The 12478-nt window shown below is 42.2% G+C and overlaps 1 protein-coding gene across 4 annotated transcripts in view; it reads right to left on the reverse strand.

The window, feature by feature from the left end:
- The window catches only part of shisal1b (shisa like 1b), a 130128-nt gene that overhangs the window by 9143 nt on the left and 108507 nt on the right, over positions 1 to 12478 (reverse strand). For 3 of the 4 annotated variants that reach the window (XM_035643160.2, XM_035643161.2, XM_035643162.2), the window contains 3 exons: positions 7195 to 7412; positions 5571 to 5784; positions 1901 to 2207 (listed from right to left, as the gene is read on the reverse strand). In XM_035643160.2, the coding sequence (XP_035499053.1) occupies positions 1901 to 2207; positions 5571 to 5784; positions 7195 to 7261 (588 nt within the window). In that variant the 5' untranslated portion in view covers positions 7262 to 7412. Of the gene's footprint in view, positions 1 to 1900; positions 2208 to 5570; positions 5785 to 7194; positions 7413 to 12478 lie in introns of those variants that run through there. The other variant, XM_047333455.1, reaches the window with a different exon arrangement.

Below are 12478 nucleotides of genomic sequence, written 5' to 3' on the forward strand. Positions count from 1 at the left end.
TTGCGACGCCTGTGACTGCACTCAGAGGTAATAAACAGATAAAATGAAAGGACAGCAGATGGTGTTTTTCCACAGAAACTCCTTGAAAGGTTTCTAATGCGACTCCGACTCGAACCCATTCAGGTTAAATATGGGTTAGGGGCCCCTCGGCGGACAGTGAAGCTCTCACATTATTCTGTTCTTTTCTAATCATTAATGGTGACAGATCCCTAATGATCCCTAATGTCGGACTGAAAACCAAGAGAACTTCTCTCTTACAAAAGAGGTTCGTGTTGAAACAGCGCAGCTATTTTGAGATGAAAGATAAATACAGATCAGATGCTTTGCAGAAATGTATCCATCAGTGGGCAGGAGGGCTTTTAAAGTATTAATAAAGTCTGTATTCCTTATTCAGAGAAAAAAAAACATGTATGAAATGAATGACTGAATTCTTGATATTGATAACAGAGTTATCAGTGCACGTGTACGTGTGCACAATACACTTTCAATGAGGAGCACCAGTGAATGGGGAGCCTGATGTCTGAGCCTCCTACCTGTTTGTTTTGGGAAATAATGTTAGAAATGCTCTAATTTGTCCTTCCAGAAACACTGTTTCCGTGCCGTGTAGCTCTCTATGTAACAACACGCGCGCACAGAAAAATAGGCCCGACAACAAAATGAGACACGAAGAGAAAGAAATGAAAAGGACCATTGAATTTGGTTTCAAGCATCTTTTGCAGTCATTGTGTTTCAAAAACAACATAATGGTGAGTTCACACCAAAAGCAAAGTGAATTTCACAAGTTTGGCAAGAGGATAATCCGCGAGTGACGCAACATACACAGATACTCATGTCTTCGCATTGACTTTGTCGCACCGCGTGAAGAATTGGCTTCACGGTTGGTCTGTGCACTTTAATATGTTTTTTTCAGGCAGTTTCACATACATTGACTTCTTATTTGTGGTGTCACAATATTAACAATTTTTTTTACAATTTCAAATGGGTAAAATCTCAGGTGATTGTAAAGCTGCCTATGCAGCACGTTGATTCTCTCAGCCGCTCCTTGACCCGCTCTTAACCTGTCTCTAGGACCCCACTTCTCTGTGCAACGCTCTGAATCAAGCACAGCACAGTACAGTTGAATTTACAGTTTTGAGGTACTTTCACTTTAATTTACAATTATTTGATTTCAAATTAACTAATACTAACTGCAACATTGAAGTGAGTTACACATGAATGCGCCAATAATTGTGATCCAGTAATATGATTTATATTATTGTTTCATGGAAAAAGTCTCATATTAGGGCCCATACTGTATCATCTCTCTACAGAGCTGTAGACAACCCTGAGTATAATAATTCACTGTTCATTGGAGTAGTGCAACACCCAATCTTACAAGGGCTTCATACAAGATAGGTCTTTGTGTCATAATGGATAATAATAATGGATTATTAATTATAATAATATTAATAATGATGATGATGATAATAATAATAATAATGATATCTTTATGATATCTTTATCTTTCAGTGGAGACTGTCTCTCCTGGCTCTGATTGACTGTGCCATGGCCTCGGTTGCTGTGGCAACTGCTTATTGGGATAGGGCCTGTTGAATGCCAGCAGAGAGCTAGAAACCGACAATGATGTATGCTTTTAGTAAGTGACCTGCGAGTGACCTGTGGACACGACCCTTAATACTTAATACTGTCGTACAACAAACTGACGGCCACACCGAGGTCGGAACAGTCACCTCCAGCCGCCAGTCTGTTACGTGTACACCAACTCTCCCAGTGAGACCAGCTGTGGTTAAACAGACATTTTCTGTGACACAAATCCTCGGTCACTATTTGCCGATGCTTCACAGCAGACATGTGTACTAATAAACTGCACGTTGGCAGTCGTCACCTGACAGACAGCGACTCACCATGCGGTGGACGTGTTGTAGGGCAGGAGCGTGGGGCTGTGGCTCTCCTCTCGGAGGCTGTGCCGGGGCTGGTAGTGGCTGGGCACCATGGGCTGGGCTTGAGCCTGGCCTTCGCTCTCCTCCGGCATGGACCTGTGCCACTGACTCCGGGCCTTCTTCAGCCAGCGTCCCCCCAGGCCCCACTTCTCCAGGTAGACCCGGCACAGCTCGTAGTTTATGGCCGAGTAGTAGAGAAAGTCCAGCGCCAGCAGCACCATGACAAAGAAGCCGTAAATCCACACGCCGACCAGGGCTGTATAGTTACTGCAGGAGACAGACAGAGCGTGTTTGCACAGTGTAATCTGGCATAATGATGTATAAACATTCGTCACATGCTCTAAACTACACCATCCAGATACCCTTAAACTGGGTCTCTACCCTTAAACTGGGTCTTTAATTCCCAGTAGCTATGACAGAGCTGCCAGGTGTGAATGTTTGCTCTTCATGTGGAAAGAACAAGACGTTTACCGAATCCTCCCTCGATTAGAAACCATGAATATATCAAAATAAACCTCCATCTGTTCCATTAGCTGTCTTAAATATATGCTCCTAAAGTTGGACAAAGAATTTCATTAGCACAAGAGACTTTGATTCATTTCGTTTTGGCTTCTTCTCAGTGCCTCTGAAAATCTGTTCTCCTTGTTTTCACCCCTCATAAATTTTCTCCATGTGTTACACGATCCAGCTGGATTCATGTGGGGCAAATTTGTTCTTTCGTTTTGGTCCACCCACATCCATAAAATACTACAAGGTAAATCAGCAGAAATAGAATCAGAAACGAGGCTACCAAATATGTCTGGATGCCATTTCTCTGTTTATGTGGTGCTGAGAACATTTAGTCTGGGGAATATCACTTCAATTGAAAGTGATTCGGTCATATCTGGACGGCGTTCACAGTTAAGAAATATTATTTTGACTCTGAGAGACCAGAGATGAAATAGGACGATACTTCAAGATCGGTTCTTTTGGAAGGAAACCCATCTTTTATGTTTTTTCTCTGGCACACTTTGCAATTTGTTTTACTGCCCTGATTGAAGCCCTTCTTAGAACGATGTCCCAGTGTTTTTGGTTCAGTAAATCAAGTGAATCCACGGAATAATGTGGTCTCAGGGATGTTCATCTGAATGAATGAATGAATGTGAAATAAGGCACTGCACTCAAATTTGAATGTATCCACCTTTGCATTTACCTTTCGTCATCGCATCTGCTTTGGAGAAATGTACGTCTCATTAAGTTTGTATGTCTATTGCCTTAATCTGAGGGGCGACTGGGTTTCAAAGTAGGACTATACTTGAGTCTTTGAAAGGGATCGGTCAAGAACACACAGCTAAAAATGATGTTACGTTATTCAATATTTAATGCGGCTTTCTCAGAGAAGGCAAGCAGATGCAATTGATTATCTGTCAAAGGTTTGTGGTTTTTCTTGCTGCTTTTATTTTTTAAAACACAGTCTCTTCTGACTCTTTCACTCTGAATCCATTTCTGATTCTGCCTCATATTTCGCGGCCCTGCAACTATATGGACGGTCATATAATGCGTTGACCTGGGAAACCCGCACAGGCCAGCGCCTCGTGGTTTTACTTCGTAGGGCAGTAAATCTCGAGCCGTAACACCATTTTCCCCGTGCACTGTGAGAAGGGAGCAGAACCGTGGTCAGTTTAACTCTCTTGGCCAGTGTTAAATATCAAACCTGCACTCCCGTCTTCCACTGAGCGAGGATCAAAGAGCGGCATTGCAGGCCATCTGACACTAAAATGAAATATCATGACCGGCTGCAGGGCAGTGTGAACCGTCCCAGACAGAGGCACGCTGGGAGGACATTAGTACAAAGAGCTGTGGCTTTGTCACCCAAACCCCCCACCGAGGGCTCCTGCAGATCCAGAGGCACACTTTTCTGCGTCCCCCACTTCGCTCTAACCCGCTTATCCTTCAAAGTGTCCTGTGTGAGAGTTTATCGACATTTCATGCCACCTTCAGTGTAGCTCACTATTAATAAAACTTGCAAGTGCACTAGAGTTTCTTGTGTGAGTTTCTATGGTACAGTCATGGTGGTGCTTCATATAATAGCCCACACTTATCATCTACACTGCCCCTCTCTGTGGTGGATTTTAATTCTTTTGTAGGTGTAGATGAATGTCAACAAAAGTCTCCGAGCAAAAGGGCAAGTGGTGTCAACGGGAGCGATACTGGGGAAGGAGAGAAATTGCTTGTGAGTCCGCAGACGTCATCTGATCTGAGGAAATGTCACTTCTCTGCAACTGCTGGTTCCACCGCAGCAACTCTACTCACGATACAGCGCGAGCTACTTTTCCCCCTTAATTATCTCCATCACGGTTACGTCTTGGTCCTGTTTGTGTTTGAGCAGGATATCTCATGGCAACCACAATGTGGCCACTTATTAGAGAGAGAGAGAGAGAGAGAGAGAGAGAGAGAGAGAGAGAGAGAGAGAGAGAGAGAGAGAGAGAGAGAGAGAGAGAGAGAGAGAGAGAGAGAGAGAGAGAGAGAGAGAGAGAGAGAGAGAGAGAGAGAGAGAGCGAGCAGAGGAATGACATTCAGCAAAGCGTCCAGCTGGTCTGGAGTCCAACTGGGGACTTGCTGCTCAGGGACTTTGTGCCCATGTGGTGTATACTGTATATTTATGTCTTCAAAGATCTTATATGTAAATTCATCTTACACATTTCATCTTCATTTCAGACAAATTCGGTACATAATATAATTGTATGACCTCAAAATAATTCATCAGTTTGGCACAGATTCTGCCACCTCTTGAATGCTATCTCAGTGTTTTTACTTTACTTATTGTTACTACGACAAATTATTCACTTATTTATTTTTCTGTATTAATTTTATCAACCCTCTTTTTATATTAATATTTCATTTTCTTTTATTTGAAGTAGTTATTTATTTTCATTATTTTTTTCATTTTCTTTCTCAGCTTACTGTACCTGTTATTAGATTTTTCCTGTTGATCTGCTTTATATTGCTTTTTGACAACCTGCCCACAGGTGGCTCTACTGTAACATGAGCAGTTTGAAGGACAATAACTCAGTGGTCAAATTTCAATTTGCATGGGATGTGGAAAAAAAACCATGTAGTCGTCACTTGTTGGCAGAGAAAGCAGGGTCATTAAACTGGGAGGGAGATGTTACTTTTTAATGTTGATGTAATAAACCCAAGGTAAGCTGCTGTTTTATGAGTGAAAAGGATACATTAAAACATAATAAAAACAAATAGATTGGACTTGATCCAGATCAAAATGTTGTTTTTTTAAAAATGTATCATCTGTTATTAAACTAACAAACTGAGAGAAACTGCCTCGGCAGAGGTATGGCTAGGAAAATAATGAAGTCACAGCGGAGGGTATCCAGCAAATGTCTAGAATATAATGACCTCTTTGGTAGTGTCCTCATCACAGCCGGGCTGCCAGCCCCGGTGTGTAGGGAATTCCCTATGTCTCTACACCTTGTGTTGCTGGGGAACAGTGGTGATTTAGGTAATGATGACATTTCCGTTATTTTCCACAAACCAAACAGGAATCAAACTCAGCCAGAAAAATAAAAGACGGACAGGGCAGACACAGTGGGAAGGGGTCAAATTCGTGTCAAACGGCGGTATGCTCTTCCTCACTTGTGTGCGTATCCATCTGAGGTGGTGGTGAGGTTGACCTGCATGACCGTCTGGAACTCGGTCTCGTTGCAGCAGTACTTGAAGGCGGTGTTGTTGTGGTGGCAGCAGAACATGTAGGTCTTGTTGTCCGAGAGGCGTGGGCAGTGAAAGCCAAAGTGGTAGCGCCCCTTGTGGTCAGAGTAGGGTTCACACACCCGGTAATGAGCTGAGAGAGCTGCGATGTTGGGGAGAACAAGGATTGAGATGTAAAAAAAAAAAAATCCAGTCAATAATTGTCAGGAAGGAAAGTATTTTTGCTACTGCAGGATCGAGATGTGGGGTGATGGACGTTTTTTTCATTGGTTTCAGACAGGGACAGGGGAGCAGAGCGCTTTCACATCATGTAGTAATGAAATTGGTGTGGTTAGCCATCATCCCTTCGACAAGCATCATTTTAGTAGGGGAGAGGTATAATGAAATAGTGCTCAAGGACACTTTATGATTAGAAGTCAAGGTTGACTAATTCAGTGGAAGAAAATTTGATCTTTTTCTTGCGTTGGCCGTACAAGTTGGTGAATCAGTGAAATCTGCGATCAGCTCATTTAATTTAGACCCAATGAATCCTCACGCCTAAATGAGGATGCATGCTTGTAAAGTGGCAACAAGCAAACAGAGGCCTTTGAAATCGGTAAGTTAAGTTAACCATCAACTTGAAGGGCAGCGTCTTACACGCGGCACCGAGCGCACCGTAAAGATGAAGCCTGCTCCGAGGTCAGTGGCGCAGCACTTCGCTGTTGTTTTCATGCAACACAATATCAAGATAGTAATGTGCATCAAAAATTAACTTACTACATGTTTACCATCGGTTTGCAAACTTGAAAAAAATATGACATCAGTGGCGATCCGTGTATACGATGAAAACAGTGGGGTTAAAATGTTCCAGGCCATCATGAGATATTCTTTAATGAGGTGGTCATTAACATCACTTACACTCTCACTCTTCTCATGATTAGGTATGTACTATTTAATCCAACCTGCTACATGCAGCCGGTTGCTGTTTTCCTCCACTAACACCCCTTCATCCACTTCATCCTATTTAGTCATTTTCAAACTTGAGATGTCATCTTTACCTTTGTGCATAATATAGACTCCATCTCTCAGAGATACTGTAAGTGTTGGCTGGGATTACATGTTTGTACCTTTCACGTTTGAATGTGCTCTCTTCACAGCTCTCCGCTGCATGGCCTCATTTAGAGAGCACCCCCAGGTTCAGAGCTTATTCCCTGCCAAGTGCACTTTTTCATTTTGGCAGTAAACGTCTCAATGTCCCTTGATGTTAAGTGTCTCCGACTTAACTTCTGGCCATCAGATGTCGACATGCTTCTCCTGCTATCCATAAAACTGTCTTTTGGGGTTGTTTTTCTTGGGGTTTTTTCAGTTCATTAGTTCACCAGCGACTCGCTCGGTAAAAGACAGACTCACATTTTGAAGCATCCCGAGTATAGAAAGTGCTCCTAGCGTGTCTAATATGAGCACACCCAGAGACTCCTACATGAGCTCGTGGAGGTTTCCTGTTATGATAAAATAAGAATGTAACGTTTGAGGGCCAGACAGGCAGATTTTACTGATGAGACACTGTACAGACCTGCAGTGGACAGAAGGAGGAAAATGACCGTCAGGACATTGAAGGACTGCCGGCTGGTGATAGTCATCTTCTTGTCCTCATGTGGGAAGAAGGGAGGGCGCAGGAGGGAGGGAGGGAGGTAGGGGGGGGAGAGCTGCGTGTCCTTAGCTGGATGTGAGCATCCTCTGCTTGCTGACAGCTCCACTCACATGGCTGCTGTTTTCCGGGAGTCAGGACTCCTGATGGGAAGAAGACAACCAGGTAGAGGAAAAGATTAGGTTATTTGATTTTGGATTTCTGGGAGTTTCTGGAAACTCCACCCCACTGTGTGGACAGCTTGCCTTGACAGCAAGCGCCCACACTGTCTTCTGGGATCTGTCCTTTTCATTTACATAAAAGAAAAAAGGCTTGTGCATTGATTTTAATCGAAATTGACAATCTGGAAACAGTTGGGCTAGAAGTTGTTATATCTGTGTACATGTACAGTGAATACAGTTTCTCTGTATCTGATGAGACAAAAGATTGCACTCGATTGTTTGTAACAAAGAGTGGAAAAGTGACTAATCAATTGATGACAGACAAACTATTTCAACTGAATATTATGATATTGATACTCATATTGAATTAATTTTCCCTTTTTATCCTTTATCAACAAAAAGATTATCTGGTTAAGGTCATAACCAGATCTGAGGCTTCTCAAAAGTGATAAAACCTTGACTGGTTGTCTGTGTTTAGAAGTCTTGGTTTAATCATCTTTTTTATCATTTCTTTTTATTTTTTACATTTTATGAGCAAATTGATTAAGCAGTTGATTGAAAAAATGATCTGGAGTCATCAGTGCAGCCCCCATCAAATCTGCAGTATATGTTATAGTAAATTACGGAGGAATCATTATTCAAAGAGCTAAAAACGTTTGCAGATTAGCAAACAGTTAGCAATGCTTTGATGCCCAGTTCATTATTTATGTTTTTATAGCAAATAAACCATTAATTGCCTGATTCCAGTTCCTCAAATAAAACAACATGCTGCTTTTCTTTGTCTGTGACATGCTGTAAAATAGATGGGTCTTTTACTTCATATCACAGACAAAGAAAACTAGTTTACTGCAATATCTTTCTCTCTGTTAGTAAAACAATATAAGCAATTTCAAAAACATTGTCGGTGGCTTTGGGAACTTGTGTCCAGATTATCAGACTTGTGATTTTTTTTGGCCGCCAAACCTTTGTGTCAGCGATTTAAGGGTAAAAATAATAATTGTGTTTTGATTGCAGAGCTGCTGAGGAGCACTTGGCTTGTAAATGATGCCTTGTGGGACTTCATGAGTTCTCCTTCTTCCTCCTGAGTATCACTGTGCCGTTACCGTTTGAGCCTCTGCCATAGCCCCCCCCCTCCACTGATGCTAAGTGAGATTAATGGGGTGGCGGCACATTTTTCTTAGCCACGCTTGTTTCTTTCATATGGCTGATTTTTATTCTATCAGTATTGTAGTTGCAGAGACTACAGTAATCATTGGGTCAACTCCATGCGTTCCTGTCGCCTTCATTGAACAGATAGGGCCATGAAGCATTTGCTTTGACTTGCATTTGAAGTCCTTCAAGTGTCAGCCACATATGACAGAGGAACAAGTCTAGTGGAAGGTGTATTTAAATTCAAGGGTTGCTGAAATGGAAGCTTCATAGATTCTAATATCAAGTATCATTCAAAAATGAATTAATTCCTCAAAACCATTAAACCTGCACTTCCCATACTTATGGCATGAGTCATAGTCGACTGCTGTAACAGAGTCTGCCTTTGTAAATGACCCCAAAGCCAACAAGGGCTTTAGAGGCATGTACTGTACTGTATGTGCAAAGAAACATCTTCTGTGTGGAGGCGGCATGCAAAGTATCACAAAACTCAAGTCCTGAATTATGAAGGGGCTGACAGCCGAGCAGAAATCACATTTAGAAAGCAATAACAGGGATGCAGAAGGCCATCAGTCTTCTTCTTTATCTTGTGATGAAAGAGCGGAGGATGACATCCAGATTAATGTTGTATCACCACCCTCTGCTGATTGTCTTTTTTTTCCTTCTTTTTTACTATTTGCAAGCTGTTTTGGTAAATGCTGAGCACCAAATGTGATATTAAGAAATATCTATCGGGAGATGGGAAACAGAGATGGAAGTTTATTGGGTGGAACTGATTGTTTGACCTGATTGCACAGTTATTGTATTTAAAGGTTCCATAGCCACATTCTCTTGAGTACTGTATGTTCAATACCAGCAGTGGGAAGGAGATGTGGGAAGCGTCCATCCCAATTGATATTCACAACTTCATCCAGATTGCAGTGGCTCTTAAAAAGTAGAGTTGCAAATCCAAAAATCATTAATTAAGAGAATAATATGGAAAATGTATCTATTATGAAAATCATAATTTGTTTACACCCTAATAAGGACTAAACCATCTCCATTAAAACAGACATTCTCCGTTCAGTGATGGACGCGAAAAGATGTAATTGAAGTACACTGCCTAAATAGATGCCAATACAGAAATGAACGGCCAATCCATGCAGAGAGCAGCTTGTCATTTTCATAATGTTGCAAAAGTTGGGTGGTGCAGATCTGTGGAGTGCGGGTCTTCACAGGTTCTAGATTTTGGGCTTGACTGGAATTCGACCTGTGGAAAAGTTACCTGAAGCCAACAGGCATAATTTGAAACTGACCAATTTTTGTCCAAAGCGACTCACAGTATGTGCAATCGACCATGAAGATGTTACCCCCAAAAGAACAAGAATCATGCGCTTTCATAAAAATGAATACAACAGCCCCAAACCCACTTAAAGAGAGAGAGGACACCAACACTGGCAGCGGCGTAATGCACCACCTCTGAACAAGCGGTCAACGTTGGACAGAGTAGAAATACATGTCAGTTTTCCCAGAAGTTCAAGAAACACTTTGGGTCCTCATGTTAAAAACCTTATCTTTTTTTCTTGTGGTATATAAAATACATCACATGATCAGAGCTGTATCCTTTATCTTTTGAGTATGACACAAATACCTGACTCAATTAGAGTTACGGGTTGTTCTCAGGGCAGAGTTCCTAGAGGAACCTCGAGGACGCGTGAAAACCTCTGCTCAGACAGAAAACCTCAAGAGAATATATTTGTCTGTTCTCTGGTAGCTGCGAGGTACAGTTATAAATATGCTATGTACTTGAACGTGAAGTCAAGCTTTAGGCTACTGGAGAGAAAGTGCCTGTTTAATTATGCTCCTGTGCATAAACAGAAGTGTATGGGAAGAAACTAAAGTTGTGCAAACACCCTTGGAGGATCCCGTTGTCTGTCAGCTGCTACACGAGTTACTGTTGTCGTACGGAGTTCCGGTCCCTACTCGTTGCCATGTTTCTTATGTAACAGCACGGGCGGATGGTTGCACATGACCAAACCAATGCGCAAAAAAACGTTATATGTGCGTGGAGCACAGCGGGCTGTTTCTGTTGGAGTCTTTTAAAGCATTTTTGATCAGACAAGCTGTTCCCTCTTTAGAGAGCCGGGCAGCCGAGTTCCCAGGACACTTGTTAGAGTGGCATCCCCCCCCCCCCCCCCCCCCCCCCCCCCCCCTCTCTTTACTTCTGGCGAGAGCTTCGGTGTACTGTCAGATGACAACATGCGCAGAAAGACGAGGGATTCCCATCCTCTCAAATCTCCCCCACAAGCCGACTCCTCTTCCCCTCTGCAGTCTTCATCTACATTATTTCTCTCATCTCTCTCTCTCTCTCTCTCTCATCTTTCATCACCCAGCATTTTTCACACGAGGTAACATCACCGTCACGTCACTCCGTGTGTGCAGTGCAGGCTATAAAAGGGCAAGGTTCACTTCACCTCAGTGTTGGACTTGTTTGCCAAGTAGAAGGAAGTGTGAAGGGTTTGCCTAATGTGGCTGATGGTAGTGAAGCAGAACATGTACTGTAAATACAGGGACATGCATGCAGACACGCACACACACACACACACACACACACAGAGAGAGCACAGCACACAGTGCTCTGAGCTCCCGGGGACTGGAAATAGAACACGCTGCCCAGCTGCATGCATGCAACACAGACGGAGGCAAGTTACTATCCGTTTATGTCTTGAGATCAAACTGAAATATGCATAAAGACCACGACAGCCGCGGTGCTACCACTCTCAGAGTCAATATAAAAGGTTATGAGAGGGAAATGTCTAAAAGATTAACACCCTCCTGGGGTAACTACAAGAACACGGAGCCTGTTTATTTGTCTACATGTTACTCACTGGTGTTGCCCATGAGAGCAGGCAAATATTAAGTGACCAATTACTGCAGCAACCACTGTGAATGCAACAGCACACGTTTCACCACGGCGCAGCAGGAGACCCAAATCTGTCAGAGCTTTGATGAAGGAAAAAGTGCAGGGGAGGAATTTGGAGATTACACACAGTGATAGTCCGGGCCCCGTCTCATGATCATTCTCCTTCCTCGTCTTGTTTCTGTTCAGACATTAACTTCAAAGTCTATGACATGTTATTATGCTTTCTAAAAAAAATAAAAAAAAAAATCATTATTCATTTATTTTGGCCTCTTATATCTTTTATCTGAGAAGCTTTCAAGTCCGTGCAGGCACAAGCTCCACATTTCAATTCTCTGTCTCTGCAGCGTAACATTATTTTTAGATGAAACATCTACAGCTGTTGTATTCACGTGAGCTTTTGTTTCTCACCGTTGGAATCACAGAGCACCACTTTTAGCAAACATCACAGTTTTGAATCCAAAAAAGGACCTATTTGTGTTTGGTGTGTATCGAATGAGCCTTTAAAAAATTTGGGTGACCAGAAAAAACAAACAAACCAAAAAGTGATAGGCCTAATTCACTTATATGATGATGCAACTGTTATTTAGCCTGATATCTATGAGTCGTTTTGATATAGCAAAAGCTAGCCATCTAAGGCTGCCATTAATGACTATTTTTCTATTGATTAATCTATTTCACTGAATTGTTGAGTCATTTAAACAATTACCATCCATTTCATTTAAGTTTATTTTAAGTTAACATACTCTGTGTCATGGTTTTACCTTTTTTTATTGACTTTCATGATCTAGAATAGGGCCTGTGTGTTTTATCCTCATGTGCAGCTGTTGCATGTCATTCAAAATGTACCTTTTTGTTTTGTTAGAGTCGGACGTGCCCCCCATACTTTGCAGGCCTTGGGTCTTTGGAAATAACTCCATGCTGTTTTTTTCTAAAACTGTAGCATTGACTGGAGCTGACCAAAGACTGGACCAGCAACAAACAACAACGACATCATGAA

The sequence above is a fragment of the Scophthalmus maximus genome, chromosome 7 (genome assembly GCF_022379125.1).
Source record: "Scophthalmus maximus strain ysfricsl-2021 chromosome 7, ASM2237912v1, whole genome shotgun sequence".
NCBI lineage: Eukaryota > Metazoa > Chordata > Actinopteri > Pleuronectiformes > Scophthalmidae > Scophthalmus > Scophthalmus maximus.